Source organism: Dryobates pubescens, chromosome 6 (genome assembly GCF_014839835.1).
Source record: "Dryobates pubescens isolate bDryPub1 chromosome 6, bDryPub1.pri, whole genome shotgun sequence".
Lineage (NCBI taxonomy): Eukaryota > Metazoa > Chordata > Aves > Piciformes > Picidae > Dryobates > Dryobates pubescens.
Genome location: NC_071617.1, coordinates 27,691,367 through 27,717,502, shown reverse-complemented (window position 1 = coordinate 27,717,502; position 26,136 = coordinate 27,691,367). Strand labels below are relative to the sequence as shown.

Genomic DNA, 26,136 nt, shown 5'->3' with positions numbered 1-26,136 from the left:
AACGACTACCTCTGAAGGTTCTTGCTTTGGTTATCTTAAAAAAACAAACAAACAAAAAAACCCAGACTGTTACAGTAACAGTGCAAGTTCATTATAAAGCCACACGACTCTCTGTAGATGTTCTCTTCTCAATTGATTTTTTTGTTCTGCCCACTGCCAGCAATGGACATTCTGCTTGGAAAATCCATCTCCTGTTTGGCTGAACCAAATGAACAAAATAATTCTGATATCAGACTCAAATGGGAAAACACTATTTCATTTAGTTCTTGTTAAGAATATTTAAAAGCCTTCTCCACCAGTCTTTTTGAAACAAGGCACAAGTACGGAGTGGACCATCCAGCAAAAAGTGATTGTCTGAAATTAACAGTCCACAGTAGTCCTCTAGTCCAGCACAATGAAACTTTTATTGTCCAATTCTATGCCACATCTTCTAGATAATCTGCAACATCACTTAACTGAGAAATGGTAAGGTCTTGCGTGACAACTTCAAGCTAGAAAATAAATGAAATTGCATACTCAGAAATCATAGAAACAGTATTATTTCTTGTAGTTCCTCACATACCATCCCATCCTTTTGGCCTCACATTCTTTAAGAGTTCATACTCAAGTGTACCAAATATAGGCTGGGGGCATCTGTTGGAAAGAAGTTCTTGTGAAAAGGACCTGGAAGTCCTGGTAGACAATTGGATGACCACGAGCCAGCAATGCGCCCTTGTGGCCAAGAAAACCAATGGCATCACGGTGTGTATTAGAAGCGGTGTGGCCAGTAGGTTGAGAGGGTCTCCTGCCCCTCTACTCTGCCTTGGCAAGACCACATTTGGAATATTGTATCCAGTTCTGGGCCACTCAGTTCAAGAAGGACCTCAGGGAACCACTTGAAAGAGTCTAGCACAGAGCCACAAAGATCATTAGTGAATGGAACATCATTAACCTTTACAAGTATTTATGTGAAGGGTGAGTGTAAAGAGGATGGAGCCAAGCTCTTCTCACTGATATTCAATGATGGGACAAGGGGCAATGGGTGCAAGCTGAAGCACAGGAGTTTCCACATGAACATAAGCTTTTTCATTCTGAGGGTTAAACAACACTGGAACAGGCTGCCCAGAGAGGTTGTGGAGTCTCATTCTCTGGAGACATTCAAAACCCATCTGGATGCATTCCTGTGTGATCAAGGTGATCTTACTGTGGCAGGAGGGTTGGACTAGATGGTCTTTATAGGTCCCTCCCAACCCTTAACATTCTGGGATTGGACATTCATCTGCTGGATAGTGAACCAGTCTCAGATACATATGACATGCCTAGAGACCATGAGTTGTACTACTGAAAAATTATGGGTGTGTTCGTGTTGTGGTTTTGTTTGTTTCTTGTAGTTTTCTGTTGTTGTTGAAGTTTGTTTTGTTTATTTTTAAAATCGGTATAGGATCTAACTTGTCAGGAACACTAGGTGTAAAAACACAGAACATAAATAATAGAACTTAAACACATATTTTAGGAACCTATAGTAACAGCTTATTCCTTCACAGAATGTTTAAAAAAAAGTGAAAATAACAAGAATGTCAAAAAGAATCATACTTTATCACTGGCATTTGATTCTTCTGTTCCCACAGAGATGTCATCTATTTCTTCACCAATGCTGATATCACTTTTTTCTGAGCGATGACTAGTACTGAAGAGAAAGAAAACCATGGAAGTAGAAATAATACTTTCTCTTTGAACATGCAGGTATTACATTCACTTCCACTTTATACCTGACATTTGACTGACATTTCACATCCTAGCAAGTTAAGTAAAAAGTTACTTGAAAGCCTTTAGTTGTTATGGGGCTTCTATTGCAACGAAGCCAGCGGGATCTTTTTGGTTCTATTTTGTTGGTTTGTGGTAGTGTTGTATTTTGTTGGAGTTTTGTTTGCTTGGTTTTGCCTTTTTTTTTTTTAAAACTTTGCGGTTTTAATTAGTTATTAAAATAGCAAATCAAAATTTAAAGGAGTTCAGAAATACTGACAGCCTCCAGCAATAGAGATATTCAAATATGCTAATGGGTAGGTTTAGAATGTATGAAATCCTATACTACTATGGAATCAGCCTTCTCTTACCTGTTGAAGTCATCAGCATATTCATCATCATCTCCATTTCCTAAATAATTTTTAAAAGGTATAAATCAAACAAGTTTTCTCTTCATGAAATAAAATAATAAAAAACACAACAAAAAAGAATGTATTCCTCCATCAAAACACATGGCTTGATGGGCAGCAAAACTGGGAGTACGTTACATTATGTACACAGATTAGGAAGAGAAGTTTGTCATTGATCTCTGTCATAAAGCTTGATCTCATTTATACAAAATGCTTTGAAATTAGACATGTTTTCATTGCTGAAAACAAAATTGAAATACTTAGCAGCTCGCTCTCAAAACATAGCTGCTGCCATTCCTTAAATCACATCTCCTTTATATTGCTCAAAGTTTACAAGGCAACCTTCAAAAGTGTGAAGAGCAAGTAGATATGCCACTAAATACCAGCATGACTTGTCAGGTTATTGTTTTCCACAAATATAAATACCTCCTTTCCTTAGAAACCTAGACAGCAGAATTGATGTTAGTAAATGAATGCATGGAATTAATACCATTTTTGCTGTACAAGTAAAGTAGTAATTCACATACAAGACATCAGTTTTCACAATGGTGTTAAATAGTGAGAAGTGCGTATTTCAGTTTCTCAGATCCCTCTAAGAAGCTGGGGTGAGAACTTACAAACACCAGAGCTTCCTCATGTTTAACAGTTACTTGCCTAGTTCTAGTGAGCCCAGTTTTGCATTCACCAACCGCAGGTCTTTCAAAACAAAGTTTCTATTTAAATCTGTAACCCAAAAAAAAAAGAGGCAATTACACCAGAAACTTGATTTCTGACTCCAAGATCCCACTTTAACATACCCATCGACCATTCATAACAAGTGTTCTTTTACAATAACTTCATAAAATTTGGATGCAATTACCATACAATACTATTTTCAAATCTGAGCTTGCTAACATTTTAAAACATAAGTAGCAGTATTTAGATCCAGGTTTTACAGCATGAAAAATAACCAACCTTAAAGAACTTTGGCAAATAAGGTAAGGTAACAACACAAAGGAGTAAGTCTTCAGTTTAAAACTGAGCAGCAGAATTTTATACCCCTGGAAACTGCTTTATATACACACAAAAACCCGAGTGTAGGTGAGTATTTCACACTCCAAAACACAAGATGTTCCAACACTAACATAATATATCGAAGCCAATATGCAAAACAAGAGAAAACCAGGAGTGGGACATAATTATATTTGCATCTGAATCTCTAGATCATACACTACATTATGGAGAAGATCTCCGACATTCATCAAAACACAAAGACATGTGAAAACTTACTATCAGACTCTTTCAGTGAAGGTGCACCAGTCAGAGAGCTTAACCCACTCTTTAGAGGTGGTGCATCAGAAAGGGATGCTAGACTTCCTGCTTTGTTAGCTTCAGTTTTCCTATTAAAAAAAGAACAAACAAAAACAACCAAAATGCCACAAGCCTAACCAAGAATAACCAACAGGGAAAACAAACAAACCCAAACCCAATGAACAATTAAGTACTCCACAGACCTGCAAAGTGTTTGTGGTGACTTTCCTTTCTGTTATTTACTAAATTGTCATAAAACCAGAAGAGCAATATTTACAGCAGAGCAAGGAGAAAGGACTATTTACCCTGCAATCTTAAAAATCTTAGGTAGTTTATTGGCACAAGAAGTCCATCAAGACATTCAGTAAGAAAACCACTTTCTCACCTATACAGACTTCTGCCTGCCTTCTTTCGCAGACAGAGCTCCTGCACCTTCATCAGAATCACTGTCTTTATCAAGGGGCCTTTCATTATCCCCAGCAGTCAAAAGAAGGAAGATTCACATATAAATCAACATTTGAATTAGTTTCACACTAATAGAGATTGTCTCTATTCATCCTATGTCTCTATTAATCCTGAGCAGTAAGTTCATATAATGAAAAGCTTTCAGTTATAGGCAAGATCAATCTCACCATTACATGTCAAAGTTCAATTGGCAACTACTTAATCTGATCATGTATTCAAAATGCTGAGTTCAACTATTACTTGCTAGTAAAGGATAAAGAAACACTATCAAAAAAGAGATCAAGATTTTAATATTTAGTATTAGCAGAAATATCTGCTACTGTGATCCCATTCCTATTAGTAAAGGACAACATTTACATTAATAATTACATCTATATCACCAAAATAAGATGTACAGCATCACATATTAGAATATTTCAAAAAACACTGGGTCAGAGACCTGAGAGCTCGCAAGCAATGCTAGTGCCTCTCCTACTTACTCATCACTTAGGACTCAAGCACACCAGCACAACGTACCACAAAGGGATTTCACCTGAAGAATGTTCTTTCTCCTTTCACCTCTACAGGAGGTGGCAGAAAGGTAGAAGAGAAAGACTCAAAGACAGCTTAGTTACAATTAGTTGCCATCTCAATTATTATTCATATATTCAGTAAACCTTTTAATGGAAGATTATTTTATCATTTACATTACTACAGCATTCTAAGGTACAAATTACCACCTGATGAACTGTGACTACTACAGGCACACAATTTGGAAATATTTTTCTGTAGGGAGTTTCTCTACTAGGAAAAAATAAACCCAACTATCTTTATTTTACTGAATAACAGAGTCTTTTTCTTGGCTGCTTTTTTTTTTTTTAAAAAAAAAATCTAGTATATTCAACTTCAAATTCAATTTTCCTTGTCATATGAAAGCACTTAAACAGTAAGAAATTACTAAGTATTATCATCCAGAAGTTTTTTCCAGTTTTTACAATTTATCACTGAAATCTATTTTAAGGCAACACAACCAACTGCTATTGATAGTTAGACTTCGGTTAAAAGGCTAGTTAAGTGAACTCTTGAGTAAGAAGGAACAAATAGTTTTAAATCTTGAGATTTCCAATGAGAAAATTGTAAAGAAAAACTATAGAAAGGTTATTTTTAACACAAAGTATTTTCCAGGGGGGAAAAAAATAACTATCACACCTCTTTGGGGGGGGGGGGAGGGGAAGGACACCTCCAACTAAACACATCTACTGAAAACTGTTTTTTAAACAATCTTTCTAAAAGAGTCCATTAATTTACTAGAAAGAGACCTGGTTTACTTGGCATGATTGCTTTGTGTGGTACCAGAGCAAGCCTGACAAAGCATAGTGTAGTGATAATACAAAAAAATTTTGTTGTTCCAGCTATTATGGACATCAAGAGCCAACATGAGGGGAACTACCGTTCTCACAAATGATTCTGCAACTTCTAACCTCTACTGAGCTCAGGTATTTCTCCAATTACTCAAGGACAGCAGAACACCAGGAAATGATCTTGCAGTATTTCTCACAAATATAATACATGACACCACCAAGATGGTGTTTTCAGTTTTATAAACAAAGCTGCTGTACAGTTCAGTCACTAGTTCTTGTTTCAAATGGTATTTTTCAGTCATTGGACTCTGGATGAAAATTTTAAAAAGTGCCTCAGAAGCATGTGCAAAATTGGCATGTGCAGAAATAACACTTCAATGAAAACTGAACTGCACACAAAAGGCACTGCAATGTGAGGAGGAAACCCTCAGCTTTGAGAAAAGTTTCCTTGTTCTCAGTTTGTGGAGCCAGTTCAACATCTTTTTGTACTCCTTAAAACCATATGGAAACTGAAATCAGTCACTGCTTGCTTTGGCACTGATCACTATTGCAGTTCTGCTGCAAGAAAAAGTGCAGATAGCTGCGTCTTGTACATACTCATTCCACCAAGGAAATAGGCTGGGGATACTTTAAGGTGTTAGTTAGACTATATAGTAATACCTTTTTTACCACCCATGGTAAATCCAAGAGATCTCAGTTGTCACTGTGCATTTCGAAGAACAGAATCATGTAAATGCACATTTCAGAAACAAAATGACACAGAACAGTTTTAAACACATTTATGAGTGCAAATAATCAAACACCAGGTAGCTCTCCAAGGTCCCCAACCATACCGAGGACAAAATACACCTACATCAAACAGAACATCTAAGTAACTTACCAGCCATAAGTTCTTTCTGGTTTAGGTATAGGATCATCAAAAAAAGAATCTCCCTCTGCATCATCTTCATCCACACCTGTATCTTTGGTATTTGAGTCTCTGTTTTCTAGTTGAGAATCTAGCTTTGTTTCATTAGGCATAAAATGAATGCTGCTTTTGCTTGCTTCCCCTGAAGAGACACTTGTATCGCTTTGTGTGGTTTCAGCAGCCTTAAAAGATAACAACAAAAGTCCTCACAGAAAGGAGTATTTCTTGTAATACTCTAAGTGGTAATATAAATATATAAATTACAGCTCAAATTTATTAATACTTCTCAGGAATTCATTAGCATCATCAGGAATCACATGAGAAAAAAAATAGGTTGGTCTATACTTTAGAGATTTATTACTACCACCATTAAAAATTTTGTTCCATCCTCTGCACTGCTTTGCTGCCTATATAATCTGTTATAAAAACAATCAATTTTAAAGGATCTTGGTCATCAGACACAGAAATCTACAGATTGTTGTCTTCCAGCTTTGAATACAGAGGAATTTTTGTTGTACAGTCTGAAAGTTACATGACACTTCACTAGTGTTATTTTGCAACTTGCTTATAAACAGACATTGCTAGTTACAGCCATTGTCTTCAAAAGAAATCAGAAACCCATGCAAATTGCTGTAACTTCTACATTAAATGACAATCTCTGCAATACATAAGGTTTTAAAGCAGCAAGCAGAAGACAACTGCAGTTAATGACACTTACTCCTTCCAAATACCAAAACCAAAAACGACACAAATGCAATACTTCAAAAGCACACAATATCCAGTCCTTTTATCATGCTTAGGTCTCAGTCCTACAGATACTTGAGCATGTAAGGACTATTCCATATGCTAACTTTATTATCAAGTAATACATGTAGCATCTTTGCAAAATTTCTTGGTCCAGATATTACTACAGGCCTGCATTTAAAAACCTTAGCTGATTTCCATCAGGTTCTCTCATTCACAGAACCACATTCAATTACTGGCAGCAGCTCTTCTAGGGTAAGAAAAAGTACATATACCTGCAAGCAGTAGTAACAATAGCATTTTGATTTTCTATCCCAGTTGAAAACTAAGAGCTTAGTGATACTCTGACTGGAGTAAAAGGGGAGTTACAGCTACTTTTCTGTTCCAGGCCCTGAGCTGCTACCTCATCCAAGAAACCACAAGCACAACAGCTGGTTTTTATTTGAATTTATACATTGTGAAGTTTTGCTGAAGTGAAGTAACTACTTCCAAATTATAGTGACAGGTTAAGGCTAAGGGTTTATAGTGCAACATATCTACCTTAGCTTTCAGGCCAATGGTGCTTAAGCTAAAGTATAGTTTCACACTTGCACTTAAACAACTGTAATTGTTTACTGCTGCCAAGAGCTGTGGTCTTGGTCTCTCCAAGCATACTCCCTTCTACGTTACATGCATGTTGCTGAGTCACAGAGAGAGTTCACATCATGGGTTTGTCAAAAAACCAGCAGAGGCTCTCAAGCTTCAGTCAGGAAGTCTAGACTGTTCAGGTTACTTCAACCTTACTCCAGAGGAGGCTGGATAAAATTTTCTCCTCCTGCATTATTTTACTTCCAAATATGCTGCACAGATTCTGCTCCCATCCTGCCTTTGTTAAGGAGAGAACCAAAAAAAAAACAAAACCTCCAAGAACGGTTGTCACATTAAGATATCCACTACTTAAAGGAGCAATGCAGTCCAACCAACAGCTGTTACTATTTCTATGAGGTAACATCCACCCAGAAATCAGTATTCTCCTGTTTCTGAGGTAAATATACTTTCACAGAGGATTCAGCAATAGAGTATCAAAAGCATTTCCAGAACATGTTTATCTCCTATTGCAATGGAATTATGACTTACTTGTCATGGATGGTGTGTACAAAGAATATAAAAAGCCTGATCATAAATTCCAACTTGTTGGAAATTACATTCTACTTGCAACTTCATCCCATCAGAAAGAGTAAATGCAACTGTTCTTATCACGACCTTGCCTGCTGCTGTATGCCATAAGCATTCAACTCTTAACTATGGTGTTCTGACAATGCACAAAACTCTCCTTAAAGAAAATAAGGAAATACAGTTCAATAAATTATAATTTACCACAGTTTAATACTTCTGGTTCAGAATTAAACATTCCTATCTGGTATCCTATCTCTAAAAATCTTAGAATAAATTCTAGAAGCACTTTCTTATGTCCATATACTTATTGCAGATTAAGTATCAACACTAAAAAAAAAAACCCAACACCATTCGTGGCTGGCCCAGTCCCACACATAATCATTAATCTGAAGTCAGTCAATAGGAGAAGCTTTGCATCTATGAACTAGTACATCTAAATAGTCCATAGCAGCCTGGAAAGGAATTCTGACAAGCTCAACAAAGAGGAATACAATGGATTGCAACACAATATCACGTCTGGAAAACAGTACCAGTCCTAAAATGGAGCTTGCTTTTCAAAATGACATTGTGGTTTTGCATGGGAAAAAAAATAAGGAACTGGCATAAAATTAAGATGATTCAAACTGAGCTGTCATTTTATTTGCTTTTAGGCTTATTACTACCTCTCCTTAACAACAAAATCCATGAAACATTACATTTCTCAGTTTTCATTACTAAATTACCGCCAGTAATTTTGAAATAGCTAGTTGGGGTTTTTGCTTGTATGGATTTGAGGGTTTTTTCGGTTGATTTGATTTGGGTTTTGTTGTTGTTTTGCTTTAACTGGGTGTAGTAGTTTGGGCTGGGTGCCCTCTGCTACAGGGGGTGCTTCCTGTGTCCAGAAGTCCAGCCCAGAGGGGTGGACACAGGAAACTAGGTATTTCATACCATAATTCTCTGTGCCACTATAAGATCCAGCATGGGGTCTGGCACTTCCTCTTTCTTCTCTCGCCGTCACTCGGTAACTGGGGGAGATGTCTCCCAGCCATGGGCCTGGCTAGGCCCAAGGCCACAGGGGGTTGGGCAGTCTCAGATCTGGCCAGCTGAGACTAGCCTAGTAGTAGGGGGGAAAGAAGGAGCCCTGGGGGTCTTGGGTGTTCCCTCAGGTGGGGATGGGATGTTTCTGGGTCTGCTTTGGGATTTCTTTTGTCACTGCACTTCTGGCTCTCTGTACACACTCACCGCTTTCCATTTAAACTTTCCATCACTTTTGCAATCTGTTTGAGTCATTATTTCTGCTCATGGTGGGGAGGGGGTCTGCCTCAACCCATTACACTGGGTATAGTGGGTAGCTGGTTTCTTGTGGAAAAGAGGCTTAACTGATCATGCCCCTTTCCAAACCCTACACTTCCCCATAATTCTCAACCCACTGATTGGTTCTGGTCAAATGTAAAAGTATTAGAGGCTATAGATTTTATGCTAACAGGAAAACACAGAAAAGAAGCCACAGGTCCCAACACAAAGACAGTCGTATCCTAACAGCTTATCAATCCCCAGCAGTAGGGATCTCCTTGATGAACAAGTAAGTTAGTTCCAGTCTGTACGGGCCTCACAGAGACTCTGTATGTGCTGTCTCCTACCCAGCTGGAAAGATACAGGCTTTTGCAGACATTTTAAGTGAATGCCATCATATCTGCAGTTTCCTAACTCTTATGTAAGCTTCATATTATATGTAAACAATCTTACCTTATTTGGTATAGGATGTGTACTTGATCTTTCATCAGAGGATTTTGATGTAGGGCACAGGCAATCACTTAGAACTGGAGCCACCTAGGAAGTTTCACATAAACACTTGCTAAAAATACACTGAATGTTGTCATCCAACAAGAAACAAGGCTAGCATTGTTACTCACACAGTATGCAAACTGTGACAACATGATGCTATGCTAGGAATCCTATGAAAACTACTTCTGAATTTAAGCTCTGATTGGGATACTGAATGCATCTTGAGTGCAGAGACTTTTCTTTCAAGCCACAGTCACAACACACATCAAATACCATTGGCTGGATTTCATTTAAACTTAATTACATGTTCCATTAAAAGTTTACTGTCATGGCCTTCAGATATCTCAATACTTTCATATATTTAGTTTTAAATACATATGCTTTCAGAATAAAGTTTTTAACAAAACCAATTCTAGGCTTTGCAGGTCATATTAAAGTTAGAAATATGACAAAGAAAATAGGTACAGCTAAGTATCATCAAACCACTATAAATTATGTAATACTGTGTGTCATTTATATGGGTTCACTGTGTGCTACTATGTTGTAGCAGAATAATAGTAAAGAGTATTTAGGGTAGCATTAAAAAAAGAATAGAAAAGTTGTAATCTTAATCTTTTACTATTATTTTCTAGTAACTTAATAATAACATGCACCAGTACAGGTTAGGGGCTGCCCTGCTGGAAAGCAGCTCCACAGAGAAAGACCTTGGAGTGCTGGTGGACAGCAAGTTCTCTATGGAACAACAATGTGCCCTTGTGGCCAAGACAGTCAATGGTATGCTAGGATGCATCAAGATAAGTGTTTCCATCAGGTTTAGGGAAGTTCTTCTACCTCTCTACTCTGCCCTGGTGAGACCGCATCTGGAATACTGTGTCAAGTTTTGGGCTCCCCAGTTCAAGAAAGACAGAGAACTGCTGGAGAGAGTCCAGCACAAGGATGATTAGGGGACTTGAGCATCTTCCCTATGAAGGGAGACTGAGATCCCTGGGGCTATTTAGTCTTGAGAAGACTGAGGGGGATCTGATCAATGTGTATAAATATCTGAGGGGTGGGTGTCAAGTGGATGGGGCCAAGCTCCTTTCAGTGGTCATAGTAATAAGACAAGGCACAACAGGTTCAAGATTGAACATAGAAGATTTCACCTCAACATGAGGAGAAACTTCTTCACAGTGAGGGTGATGAAGCACTGGAACAGGCTGCCCAGGGAGGTTGTGGAGTCTCCTTCTCTGGAGACTTTCAAAACCCACCTGGATGCATTACTGTGTGGACTACCCTAAGTGACCCTGCTTTGGCAGGGGGGTTGGACCTAATGATCTCTTGAGGTCCCTTCCAAACTCTAATATACTGTGATAACAAAGACTTAAACCAGCATAATACTACAATAGCCAAGTGTTCTCAATTACAGGTTTTTTTTCATCATTAATAATTAAAATGAATAGAAAATTACAAATATAGAAGTTATTTTAACAGTACTTACTTCTCCACTGCCTGAAATCTTTTTCTGTTGACACTTTCTGACAACCTCCAACAACAAGGGACCACCCACAGTACCTTCGGCTTCTATAATACCCAAATCTCGAGCTAAGTTTTCTCGACCATCAAGGCCATTTAGCTGAGGATAAAAAAATAGAACTACTAAAGCTTTTCAGTCATATTTAACACAGCAATATTTTGACCAGAGAGTGATTAATTAAGACTACTGCATATGGAGTAATGATAGCATATTGCATTGTAATGTTTACTTGTGATCTGTACCTGAACACAGACCATCCAAAGTTGCTTTAAATATGCAAGTATTCGTCATTAGCAGGCTTCAGGATTTAGAGATTTATATGGTCAGGTCACTTTAGCCTACTGCATTTAAAAGAGGCTCCTAGGACATCTAACCAGTGGTTTCAGCAAAATCATATAGATGGAGAGTTCCCAATTCTGTGCACATAGAAGTACATCGGCATAGATCAATACTTTCTTTTAATTCCTGTTTAACTTCTAAAAACCATGGCTTTGGACAGAAACAGGGATGAAAGTAGTTCAAGATCAGTAAAAAAAAGGTTACAGGAAAAAATTACAGAAAAAATACACTTTTAAAAAAAATGAACTTCACATTATAGCAAATTATAGCCAACATGGCTTAGTTTGAATAACCTCAGAATGGCAACACTGCAAAGGACATCAGGCCCTTTGAACTCTCATTATTATTTAGTGACACTTCCCCTCAAAACATTGTTCAAACAAACAGTGAAGCAAGCCACCATTACTCAAGCACCCTGCAACATTAGAGGACAAAGACAATACAACATACTGCTCAGAGACGGGCTGATAAGGATGACCAAAAAAAAAAAGAGATCTTAAAATCTTTCATCACTGTACACAACAGTCTTGGCCAACCTTCTTGACCTTGGCCAGGTTTCATATACACACTGCAACAGGTGAGAAAGACATTTACTGGAAAAAGGAAGGGGTGTTTCAAAGAGCATGAGATGCCTTTACAGCAAGAATGAAGCACTGCTCCCAGGAGTGAGTAGCAACATGGCAAAAAGCATGACTATTTCTATTTGGTAGCATGAAAACGAATCTTTGTACTGATGTGTCCCAGTGCAATAAATACAGCTAAGGATATTTGGCAAAGGGCAAAAGTGTATGGGACTCTGATTAAACCCCTAAAAAGAAGCACAAACTTCTAAAAACCAGAAGTCAATCACTGGATTTTAAAAAGTTAGATTTTTAGTTTATTAACCATTTAAACTGACATTAACAATAAAAATTAGTATTTGACATACAACAAGAAATTCTTCAGATCAGTGGGCTGTTTCAACCCCAAATTTAGTATTGTAAACCTTCAGATCACAAAAAGAAATAAAAGTACAAATGTGATGAAAGCACTCTCAGTCAGTATAAGGAAAAAAAAAAAAAATCAATCTAAAAGGAATTGGTTGGGCTACATGAATATTGTGCTGCATATCCTGTTACAATTTCACAAAAACTATTAACTTCGTGAAAATAGATGTTAATTTTGAATTACGCATTGACTTTTGACAAAGAAAGTACTCATATCAGCACTTTTTCCTGGAATATGTCTTTATGGCATTAACTACCTTTTATAGATTAAATATAAAAAAAAAAAATATTTATAATAAACACTAGCAAGTGGCTTAAATCTACTATAGCTTCTGCATTCATTGCCATGCACCCCAAACAATCAGCATAGCATACAAACAAAACCAGTATCTCTTACTGTGCTTGATTCAGGCTGAAAAACAGCCAATGTAAAATCAAGATTGAAAAACCGCAGAAATTCTGCAACAAGACCTGCAACCAAGCGACCTACAAAGAAAAAGAAGAGTAAGAATATATCAGATAGAAACAAATCTGACTTCAAAGTCTTAACATTAACATGGCTTCAGTATGAACATCTACACTGATTCAACACTCCTACAAACATAATTTAGATATTCACCAAACTACTACCACATAGCTAATATACCAGTTCCCCAATCTGAAACTCAGCCATCGTATCAAAATTAAGTCAGCAATACTGCAGAAACAAATACAGAATGCTTACAAAATTCAGGTGTATTTTCTTTTAACTGTTCAGCTCTTCTAAAGACATAATTTTGATATTTCTCTCATGTGTGCATTCACTACTACATAGAATTTTCCCTGATTACTATTTCTGTTGGTCTAGAACAGCTATGAGCTAGCATAATCATTACTCATCATGAAATATTAATTTAAATGCAGTTGTCACTTCAGTTAATGTGACCGTTTGAGGCTGTGCCTTTAAGAAACAGACAGTGCGGGGACACTCCGGCTGAATGTTTTTGGTACTAGAACAAAAACACTGAGATATTCTAAATGAATTTCATTGGTGGATGGGCAAAATGCAACTTTAAATTGTAAGGCAGTTGGAATTTTTTTCTCAGTTTGGGTTTCAGCCTGTCCTCCGTGCCAGCCTGAACTGCTTCTCTCCCCGCCTGCTTCTCAGCAAACTAAGTGGAGCTGACCTTGAGATAAGCAAACTAATTCTGCATGTGCTTTTGAAGCTTAATAACATCTCTTTTCCTCAATAACTCCCTTTCTTTCTCTCTAACCCCTTTTTGGGAAAAAAGCGGGGGGGGGAGAGGGGGTTACAGGGAGGGATTCCCTCCCTGAGGAGGAAATGTTGTTGTTTTTTTCTTTGCTGTATATATATTGTAAATACCTGTATATATTGTGTTATATATAAAATCTGCTTCCTATGTACACTTGTAAATATAGTCTGCTTCTCTGACTGAGTCTGGCTGTGGTTTTCTTTCTCTGTGGGGGAGGGAGAGCTAGGCCCTCTCTCAACCTACCACAGTAAAAAATAAAACTTCAACAATACTAACTTCAAAAATTATAGATGGAATTCTGTTCTGAATGAATAATAACTATTTGGCGGGAACAAAATCATCCTTTAAGTCACAAAACTGCATTATTAATCAACTATTCTAAGATCTATTCCTTTGTTTTCTATTTGTATTACTTTGAAAAGTATACTAAACAAAGTACTTACCATCTTTTGTACCTAAAAAGCTTCTCAAGCTTTCATTGACCAGAGGTGTTTTGTTCTGTCAAAAAGCAAAAACCAAACCGTAATTAACATCATTCTTGTACTAGCAACATACTAAAAACCAGAGCAAGTTGGTGTTCTGCTGTACACTGTTCCACAATCATATAATTCACTACTTCAAAACCTACCTTTGTATTAATTGTACTACCTACAAGTAATAGCTGAGAGTCATACATACTTAAGGAAATTAAAACTGTCTCAGCATTTCTATTATAAAAGCTACAGAGGTAATTTCACTAAGGTTTTTAACAGCATACTGATTTCTATATACTTAAAATGTTAAGTAGTTAATTTCCCAAGTTGCTCCTCTAATTTAGTGTCAAGATTATTTAAGGAAATTCAGTCCCACTTTTTTAAAAAAATAGGAATTTCTAAATCATCGAGACAATGTGTAGACCATTCTAACTAGTGATTCACAGATCAATACTAGTCTAGTAATTAAAAGATCTTAAAAGGTACTATGAAAATTACTTTCTTCTTTGTTAGACTTGCCCTGTTCAACTCTGTTTGGGTTTATCAAAATTATTGTGGGATTTTTCAAACCAAATTTTGTATACCATTCGTAACATATCAAAATACCCTGAGTAAAAATCTAACTTAAAGAAAGATGTGTTATAGCTATTTATCACTATAGTCATATAAAAGCTAACACAAGAAAGTACTTCACAAACCCCAGAAATGTATCTTACTTATGATGCAGGAATTCAGAGTAGTGGTAACTGTCAATATATTTCTCCATAATGTAACATTTAAACATTATGACACATTTAAGCCCTGGGGCAAAAAAGGTGAGCTGAGATCAACTGTAGCAATTATCTCTTCATCTGTATGACGCTATAGATAGTCTAGGAGGTTGTTCTCTGAATACTCTATATTATACTGACGCTTTTCATAAAAGATTTTACTGTTCTGCTGTTATGTCTTCAGTAGTTTTATGTTACATTTCTGGAATATGGAATCTCATACCATAGAATAACTACTAATATAATACTTACTAATGTCACAATAATGTAGGTTTCAGTTGTGCAGTTTTCAAGAGGACAACCATGTAACCAGTAGAGAAGTAGGACAGTTATCCATTCCCCTCTTTTGAAACAGACAGCCTGGACATAGAGCACTCTCTCCTATCTAGTTGTAGGAAAATCACACGATGTGGCAATGCCATCGGAATGGATCACAAAACTAGCATCTGCTTACCACAGCAGTATCGTTGCTTAATCATGGTAACATCACATACCCTTAATATTCCTGTATTGTCAAGGTATCAGTACTTAGCCTCACTCTTAATTCTGAATCCCTCCTTAAATATAGAACAGAATAAACATAAGCACATCCTCTACAGTAAGCCTAGAACATCCTTATGAGGAATACCAAAAGCATGTATACTTGACAAGTTCCTGCATATTTTAACTGCTTTTATAATAAGCTTGTCAAAGACTCCTATGGAGTAACAACTTTTGAAATTTAGAATATCAATTTGATAAAATCTTGATCAGTCAACTAGATTTAACACATACCCAAAAAAAAAAGTATTTGATGAGAAAGATACTTAGTTATTCAAACAGAAGCAGTATAAAACTAGCAGAGGTACTTAAATCTACAGTTTCACAAGACTATGTAACAATTCCTGTTTCTAAATATCAGGAAACATCCTGATAGTCCTGCTTCATGTTCTTTAAGCATCATGCTCCTACGCAGTAATACAAAATTTTCTCATTACATTTCACAAACAGAAAGTATTAAAAGTATTAAATACATTTGCTTACCTCTACTTTCTCTTGTTCTTCTAATGCCAAAAATACAGCTGCTCGCAACTCTGCCTGCCAAAGGAAAACACACAAAAAAGATGAGAAGAAAACCAGGATTTTTATAAGCACTGTTTTCCCCATGCAAACAGAATGCAAAGAGCCAGGAAGAGGCTTCACACTATTTTCTTTTTCTCCTCAGGCATCTTGGCATCCTTTGTAATCTACATTAGTGCAATCAAGACCTCGAGATTACAGGCAATGCAATTTGAGGCTGAGAAGTTTCAGTTTGAGAACAAGGTGGGAAGGGAGGGAGTGCAACAGGATTCAATATAAGACTTCCTAAATTATACACAGTATATTCCAAATTACCTACATTATCTCCTAGTAGTTTGTTCTTAAGAGTTAAAAATCCAGCTCCAAAAGGCAGCTTTGCAACACCTACCCTTTATTTACAATGCAGTCAGGAAATATGAACAAATAGCTAGGGATAACATTTTTAAAAGCTAATGTCAAGATATAAAAATTCCTATGATTTCTTATCAGATTACAAAGAAATTTCTCAAGGAAAAGAGAGCATGATTCCAGTCATTCAAATACTCCTGTAGCAAGGTTTTACCTAACTGATTTTGACTATCTTAATACCAAGCATCAGAATTGTAAGGACTATTTTGGATATTTAAGTTTAAGCCTTGCCTACTTTTTCTGTTTTGGTGTTTTTTTTTTAAACACTACAGTTTCTCTAATTCCTTCATTGAACACATCAAGTAGACAACATAATTTGATGAAGCAGTTTGCAGTCAATTCTCGATCTGGTATTTTTTTAAATATCCAGCAGGTAGTGCTGTAGTAATAAACTACAAAAGGCAGGGCTACTTTGTATCCTACCCGCGATAGCAAAAAGGAAGCAAGTTATTCAAGAACTGACTTACCTAAGAATAGGAACAATATGAATCACAAAATGCCAGGTCAGAAGAGACCCCAAGGATCATCTGCCAAGCTGAGTCTTAAAACTGACCAATGCAAGGGGAATCCACCATTTCCCCTGGGAGATTATTCCAATGTCTCACTGTTCATGAAAAATTTTCTTCTGGATTCCAATCAGAATCTCCCCAGCAGTAACTTGCACCCACTACCCCTTCTCTCTCCTACATAACTCCTTGTAAAAAGGGAGTCTCCATTGTCCTGGTAGCCACTCTTTATGTACTGTATGTGGTAATAAGGTGTCCCCTAAGCCTTCTCTTCTCAAGGCTGAACAAACCCAGTTGTCTCAGCCTTTCCTCATATGGCAGGTCTTCCAGTCCTCTGATCATTCTCGTGGCCCTTCTCTGGATTCCTCATATATATTATAGAAGGTAACTAAACACAGATTACCTTGTAACTGCTCCCTCCCACTGGAAAAACCCTCATTGGATACCTTTTTAAAGGACAAAAAGTAAATGCAAAAGAATTATAAAGATTTACCATCAAAAGAAGTGTAAAATGCTTACAACTGTATCCTGACACTGCAGTTACATTATTTTTTTCATATGCTGGTATATGGCATTCAATCAGAAATTTCTCTAAAAACCCATTAAATATTATTCCTACAAAATCAGTTTACATTTAACTTTCTGACCAACAGCTAACAACTTGCAAATTTAGCCTTACATCACTATGACAAATTTCAAATGTTGCAAGGCTGACTTTCTTTTCCACTGATGCCACAGAACCCAAGTATACTTACATAAAATGACAAGCAAAGCAAAGCATTCATGGAACAGTGGGTATTACAACTGTTCAAAGTAAAAGACATCGTTCATTACACATGGGTATCTTTCATAAGGGTCTGGATCACAATTGTCTCTACTTTTCACATAATTGTGATTGCCTGTTCCACTCCATGTGCAACACAGGAGCTTTTAAAAACAGGCTGAGGTGCTTTTTTCCCTATTCTCATTTGTTTAATGTCACAGTGTTAATTTCTCCCAGGTGTTGCCATACCCCTTTAATAGCAGGTTCACTTTAATTTCCTTTAGTGCCCAACTAATTTTTTAAGGTCAGGACTTCATCACTAGGAGGTAACAGCACCAGTATTTCCTACCTCTCCCTTTGTCTTACCTGCATTATCTAGAATATCAGCCTACAGCCTTTCCACAGGTAAGCGGCCCTCCAGTCTTTCAATCCCACAAGCATTAGATTAAGTTTGAAGTTAAGTACTCCTGTACTGTCTCCACAAGGGAGGTTTACACTATTTCAACACACTGACCTCAGTCCTTTGGGATGGGAACTGCTCATATTCTAGCAAGATATTCCCAAACATCATCTCAAATTTAGACACACATTTTAATCTGTGTGAGGGTAAAGCAGTAAGTCTCAGATTCAGAAGGAAGAAAGTAAAAAGGAACAATAACAAAGCTGAGGCCAAAGGAGAAAAATCACCCTAATACAAGGAGATTAATCCAATTACACAGGAGGAAGGAAAATGTCATACAGGCTTTTCAAGATCTGAGACAAGTTACAGAGAACTCAAACCCGTCACAGCAATTTGATCCCACCAGCAGATATGGAGACTTATATACCTGCATAGATCAATCCATTTACTCAGTGTTCTTCCCTCACACCCTTTTCTAAACAAATTTTTAAAAAGTGGGAATGTTTTGCACTTGTCTTTGGCATAGCATCCTTTAGCACCAGCCCAATCTGTGCTTCATATATTGTTACCCTCTGCTCATGACATCCCCTTATTCCACGCAGTCTCATCCCATCAGCATTTTCAGCGTAATCCAAATACATTTGGAAGAATATATATTTTAGTCATAGTCCAGTAATAAAGCAGGCCAAAGCTGATACTCATCTTCCCCACTCATATGCTTCCTAATTCTTCAATAAAATAGGGTTATGCCAATAGAGCTAGACATTGATAAGTAAGGTAATGGTGATAGACATCATTCTTGCATCCACAAAACCCATAGGTTTCTTTCTCATCCTGTGGAAGCACCCCTTCCCTTCTGTTTCTAAGTATTTTCATCAGACTACTCATGTGATTAAGACATTAATTTGGTTTCACTGATCTTAGCTATTTTCCAGTACCTCAGCTGTCTAGCAAATTAGCAAGAATGATACCAGCTGCCCAGAAACATTACCAGTCTCATGATGCTAGCAATGCTAACTCCCCTCATATTTGTAGCAACAGCAAGCTCCAGAGAAGGTGCAAAATTCAGGTAGCATAAACTTATTTTCTCACAAAGAGATTAAAAGATACAAACCAAAACAACATAATAAAGGAACAATAGCTCTTCTTGCTCTGATGAAAGCTTTCCTATGAGGGAGAAAGACCACATTCTCCTCAAGACAGAACATCTCTATTTGTACATCATGCATCACACAGTATCAATGATAATTTTCACTGATGTACAAACATCCAGTCATATTCTGCATGTTTATAGAATTCATTAGGAAGCAGTTTTATGCATCAGATAAATACCAATGATTAACAAATTTTATATATATATATATGCATACTGCAGCTTAAAGAAGACAGGAAATTCTCAACTGCAAATGTCAAATATGTTTACACATCTTCCAGTTTTCACAATATAGCTTCATTAAATGCTCCAGTGCTCAAACTCTAAGAAAACTCAGGACAAACTTCTTAAAATGTCATACAACTAACCCTGTTTTAGCTAAATAATTAACATTAACACCAGTGTGCCTAAGAAACACAACAAAATGGTCATACATAATTTTATAATGTTATATTAGGGAACACAGGCATTACCACAAGTTTATTTCTAAAAATTAGGCATACACGTTATAAAATGTATTAGCTGACAACCAGATACATTCTATCCACTGAAATAACCCCACCTGACTTCCAGTTCTTCCACAGCTGGCTTTATCTGTAGTTCTTCATACCAATTCACCTATGCATTGACCATATATTTTTAATATCTACTTCAACAAGTCTCAATACGTTATTGTAGTTAGCTTTCTAGCCTCATCCACTTTGAAAAGTGGTCCGTGGTGATTCTGAAGTATAAAACAACTGTTTTGTTAATATGTAAATGTTCATTCATTTCTACCACATAATAAAACACTGACACAACTGTTTATTTTAATAAAAAAAAAAATAATCCCCAATGGTTGTCCTTTCAACTACATGGTATAATCCAATTTAATTTAAAATATGACAATTCAAGATGACTTGCTCAACCTTAATTCTTCTGGAAGACAATGGCTTTTGGAAAGGTACTATCAAAACAAATTGCATAAGTCATTAATATTATCAATCAACGTTTGATCTTGTATGCTAGGTAAGGTTTATAGCTAAGAAAAACCACCAGGAATTCCTAAAATGAGTAGCCTTAACCATAAGTATACTAATTATTTACCAGTAACTCCAAGTATTAAAAAGAAACATAACCTGGCAAGTAGAATGTAATTTGTATTATTGTAAGCAATTTGATAGTACTTCCAGCATTATATTATAGGGGAGAAGACAATAAATATTTTTGCCCAAAAGTCAAGAAACTGGCAACCACTGTACAAAAACTTTCATATTATATTTCGTATGACCTAATTAAAAAATTACCAGGCAGTTGTTTTTTTTTTTCAAATCATCATACTTTTACTGGTTAACACTGCATGAGAGACTAAGAGGTGGCTCAAAAGGCCTATTTGGCAACATAGCTAGTAAAAGGTCTCTTTACTCAACATACAGCTACAGGAGCAAGAATCTTCATCTACTTTTGAAGTTTACATAAGGATTATCCATTTGAAATGCAAGAACACAATTTTATTAATAACACTATTCTGCTTTAAAGTGTGACAACTAGCCTAAAATCTAGTGGACTTCAAAGTACACTAAGTTCTGTATGTGTATAGCTCTTTACAGGAAGAATTGCTGGAAGCTTTTGACTTGAACAAGAATCCATGAAACCAATATTCACATCCCTTCTGCTGATACAAGCTCATGCTACATCAGTCTTGGAATACTCCACTACAACACTACCTTCCATATATTTTCTTAGCATAGCATTATTTGTCCCCTGTAGGCAGGCAGCATCGCCGGAGAGTTTCCAGGTTTGGCAAGCCTCCAAGACACAGCTCAAGCAACCAACGCTCAACAAGAACAATGTTTAAACGGTGACCTTCAAGAACTCCTGTTTGCAATCATCAACAGGGCCTTTACATACCGAGGCAGAGAAAACTGCGCATCTTGTCCCACACCACCCGGGGTTTGCACGCTTCCAGAGGGCCTGATAGATGAAAGAGCTCTTGCGGCCACACAGCATCTACAAGGGCAAACCTGCACAGCTGGGCGTAGGGCTTCCTGCAGCGACCGAAAGCTCCACTCTCTCCCTTCCTAGGTGATCCCGAAACTCCTGCGGTCGCCGGGCAGACCTCATACAGCGGCCAGGCCTCGGGCACTCGCCTCCGCGTCAAGCACGTACCAGCTTTGCAAGGCGAGGCAGGAGCTGGACCCCGCTCCCCACCGAGCCCCAGGCCGAGCGGCCGGAGCGCACCACGGGGAGAGGAAAAATCCAGCTCCAGGCCGTGACGCCGAGAGGGCCCAAGCCAGTAACACTAGTGGCAGCAAGAGAGTACGAAGCCCGTGAAAATTCAGCCCCCGCAGGGCTGTTAACCGGAGCCAGGTAACGCTCCCCTCTCTCTGTTGGGTAACGTGTGCACTGATAAGCTCTCCTTCCTCCCACCTTAATCTTATTGAGCACCCCGCTGCTCTCCAGCGTCTGCACCAGCAGGTCCCGCAGCTCAGTGTCCTCCTCCGTCGCTGCGGCCGCCATCTTGTTTCACCCTGACAACCGCCCAAACTGCGCTAGCGACAGGACAAACCCAGCAGATTCGTCTCCGCTACCGGCGGAGGTACCGACCCTACAGCGAATCCCAGGAAACGGGGAAAAGCGGTGGGCTAGCGGCCACCCTCACTATTGGCCGCAAAGGAGACGCAGCGACCGCGACGCCCCGACGCCTCTCGTGTTCGCGGCACCGGGAAACTATGGGGCCGAATCGGCAACGCAGCTAGCAGCGCCGCGAGTGGCGGGCGGGAAGTTTAAAGCAGGGGTAGCATTAACGGCACAGCTGCGTGGCTCTTCGCATTTAGTGGCACCGTGACCCACCCGTTGGTCCCCTTAAACTACTTGTTAGTCCCTTTTTCCGCGTGCTTTCCGCCGCGCTTGAACCCGGGGAACGCTAAAACGATTCATCCACTCCCTTTCGCTCGTCCCCAGTGGCTATAGCTGCTCTGCATCCGGGAAGGGAGAGGGAGGGAGCATTAAAACTTGTTTCATGACCGAACAATCTCCTTCCTTTCCCCTCTCCGGAGATGAGCTCGCTCCCACAGCAAGGAAAACATAGTCCCTGCCTTCTGAGGGGGAAATTTCAGGCTGGTGGCGTGCCCCACCACTGAGCTAGCCTGCTCCACTGCCCACAAAGGCACCCGGCCTCCAAGAGTATTAAAATGGCTTCTGGAATCCCTATTTCATAATAAGCACATTCCTGATATTAAAAGTGCTGGGGTCTGTCGCGAGTGTGTGAGGGTCCAACACTATTGTGCTTTACAAAGATACAAAGCTTTGTAAATTGTGCTTAATTTGCAGCACTACTTATTGCTTTCAGGCCTCCTTTCCATGCAGAACTTTCTATGCTTTTTCTTGACGAGAACTCAAGTATGTGATAAAGAACTTCACAAGTTACATATATTCAACATGAGCATGTACATCTCCCAGGTAGAGCAGGATCTTGTTGGAGGTTGATTTCCAAAAATGTGCAGCAGGTGGCACTGATTCTTTACTGGTGCCCTAAAGACACAGCAAAATCAGCAAAACACCGCCCTGCTTCTTGTTGAGCCTACAGGAGCCGACTGGAATTCTGAGCCTGTTTCTGTACTTGCTCAAGGAATACGGCACTGGGTTTGAAGTCCATTGGTCCAACATATGCAGACCCCTGTAGAGCATTTCTACCCTCAAGCAAATCAACATTCCCTCTTCATTTTGTATCTGCAAACTTACTGAACGTGCACTCAATTGCCTACTTCAAATTATTGACAAAGATGTTAAACAAGACTGGCCCCAGCACTGAGCCCTGGGGAACATCACTTGTTATGAGTCTCCAACTGGATTTAACTCCATTTGTCCCAACTCACTAGGCTCAGCCATCCAGACAGTTTTTAACCCAGTTTGTACTATTCCTTTCAGCATTTCAGTAACAGTGGCTTCTTACTCACAAATACACATAGAACATTTCAAATCCAGTTTACAGATAGCCCTTTCTGGCTCTGCAAAACACAGGAATATTATTTAACTAAATATTCATCACCTAGAGGGCAGCAAAGCATTCGAATAGTCTAGTTTTCTATCCAGCACACAAGGTACCATCTCAGACTGTCTCATGTTTGGAGGAAATGTTACCATTTTGAATGTACATAATTCCCAAATCTACATTTGCATCTCATTGCAAAAGACATGCCAAAATTATTTTTACTGTCTCTACAGCAATGCAAATGTGTTACCACAGAAAGAAGAAACTGTTTTTCATGGGAAATGCAATAATCTGTAAAATGAATATTGCATTATTTTAAAAAATCCTTAAAATTATGTGGTGGCATCTCTACAGGCTCTTACACAATTTAAATCAACCTCACCTTGCAAAATCATGCATGAGATGTCTATTTAGGACATGGGAATATACATACATTCAAAGTTTGTGCATCTGCTCAAAGTACTTTAAGTGTCTTATCAAGACACAATAATAAAGTATAGCTGGATTTGTTTTTTTCCATTGTGCAGTGGGACTACTTAGAGTAACACAGCACATTGTGTTAAAGAGACAGAATTTGGAAATCTGTATATCGACTCTTAAATCCCAATCAATGTAAACTGTTGGATGCTGTAAATAAGTGTTCTGAAGTGTTTCATATAAAATCTTTAAAGATGAATCATGCCAGCCTCATTTTGGATTTTTTTTTTCCCCAGGCACCACATTTCAGCATATAAACTATGTTTTTTTCAGATTTTTTTTTAAGGAAAATATTGTTTTCCCTGGAAAAAAAAATTAAACTTTTCAAATGTTCTGACATTTCCTGACTTTTCCACCAATTTCTGGTCATAGCATCATGACTGTCAATAGAGTGATCAGGAGAGAGTACTCAATACTGAAATAAAAGAGCATAATAACTTTAATGATAAATTCTCATATGAGATCTGTTATTTTTCACTACAATACTTTTCTCAGAATTAATTATACAGAGTATTAAAAGTTCTGTTCGACTCTCAGGCTCTAGCCCATCAATACCTTACAGTTTTACCCCAGTTCAGAAGAGTATTCTAAGCTTATATGTGCTTTTGTCCTAGATTTGAGTGTGTGTAAATCTGTGGAGCCACATCCCCACAATGCAGGACACAGGGGACAAATGCTGAGTTTCATATCACACAGCCAGCCTGTTGACTTGGGGAACAGCTGCAGCAGATCTTGTATCCAAGTGTGGATGTTGCAACAATTCAGGAAAAGTCAAAGGCCCAAACAGCTTCCATGGCCTCTGCATATTACTTTCTTGTCATTTCATTATGATTCACAAGGTAAATTATTTCTGCCTTGCTCCTTATGAACAGTCTCTTATGTTGTTCATAATTCCATGGATGTGAGTGGAGGCTACCAGTCGGATAAAGTATAGCTTGAACTGACCAATGCACCTAAATCTTGCTTTTAATATAACCAAGTGTCAGAACATAGAAGAAACACTAAATTTCAGGCAGCAATTATTAAATTAAGTCTTGGCACAATCTGGGTATTTATATATGCTTGTCAACAATCCACAGTATTCTGACTTACATGAAGATGGTCTATCTGCCAACTACTGATGAAAGATGAATGTATTTTTGTTTCACAAATTCTTATTTGAGAAAGCAGGCTTATTATACTTGGTATTATTCTTCAAGGAGGTTGCAACAACAGCTATTCACATTACTGAGGTAACAAACTTACTGAAAGCAGAACATTTTATAGTCTTAACATCAAACGGTTGGAAACACTAAAAGTAGACCTGGGCTGTCTCATAAATGTCAGCATCTGCACCTGACATGTTTGATTAAAAATTTTCTTGTTTCCAGTACATAGATATTAAATGGAAAGCCTTGAGGAGATAGCTATCCAGTGTAGCTCTCCATTGTCTATATTTCTCCTATTTCCTCAAAAACATTCTCTTTAATAACAGCCTTCATTAACATGTGCTATATTGTAATGAAAGCATGAAACAAAAATGTCTTCCTTGTCTTAATACCTTAAGAACCTACTTTTTTTTTTTTTTTTTTCAGTACCTGTGGATCTCTCCTTAAAACCACCTTAAAAGGAAACTTGTCTTTGGGCTTAGTTTTCATGAAGTGAAATTAATTTAGCAGCTTCAGAATATAAACTCTTATTGCACCTCAAAACAGGACTAATGCTGAAACATAAGAGTATACATGCAGTGTAGCCCACTCTTTTCATTCCTAGTCTGCAAAGAGAAAATCTCAGGCAGAAAGAATAACTTGGAGTCCATGCCTACAGACTCCTTAGGGGTATTGAGAAGGACTTCAGTGCCAGATGGAGTGTTGATGCCCTCAGGAGCAGGAGGAGGAGGAGCAGTTCTAAACACAAGGATTTGGAGAGCTTCACTATTTTAACGCTACAACAAAGTATCTGAAACTTTCGATACCTCTCAGACACTGTGAAAGACAGCACTGTTACAGACAACAGTAGACCGATCACGCCTTCCATCCAGTATTTTCATGTTTCCACAGAGGTGGGCAAAGATGAGTTTTGACTCATCTTTCATCTTGCTGTGTAAATGTGTAAATATAACTAACAAATTTTTACCAGTGAATAATACAGTAATTTTGAACAAAAACCTTATTGCACAGATTGTAATTAATCTGTTCAAAACAAATGTTGTTTTGCTTGTGGATCTGCCCACATATTTCTGAAGCACATTAAGGGAGGATGGTTGTGACATATACCCCCTAGTTCA

General features: G+C 38.0%; 1 protein-coding gene across 1 annotated transcript; it reads right to left on the bottom strand.

Annotated features, from left to right (window-relative positions):
* On the bottom strand, positions 1-21,942 carry CEP43 (centrosomal protein 43). The gene is made up of 12 exons (XM_009906331.2): positions 21,830-21,942; positions 16,155-16,208; positions 14,332-14,386; positions 13,033-13,121; positions 11,275-11,409; positions 9,759-9,842; positions 6,108-6,316; positions 3,402-3,511; positions 2,787-2,855; positions 2,094-2,133; positions 1,573-1,666; positions 1-491 (listed from the first exon to the last, which is right to left on the bottom strand). The coding sequence occupies exons 1-12, from the start codon at positions 21,917-21,919 to the stop codon at positions 417-419; spliced, it is 1,104 nt and encodes a 367-aa protein (XP_009904633.1). The 5' UTR covers positions 21,920-21,942; the 3' UTR covers positions 1-416.
* Positions 21,943-26,136: the final 4,194 nt, after the last annotated feature.

Bases quoted from the DNA above. Each gene is read 5' to 3' on its own strand.
- CEP43 (XM_009906331.2), bottom strand. From the start codon at position 21,919: ATGGCGGCCGCAGCGACGGAGGAGGACACTGAGCTGCGGGACCTGCTG. The intron at 3,512-6,107 runs GTAAGTTACTTA...TTTTTTTAATAG, and splicing joins CCAGAAAGAACTTATGGCTG to GAAAACTGAAGCTAACAAAG. The intron at 1,667-2,093 runs GTAAGAGAAGGC...CTTTCTCTTCAG, and splicing joins TATGCTGATGACTTCAACAG to TACTAGTCATCGCTCAGAAA.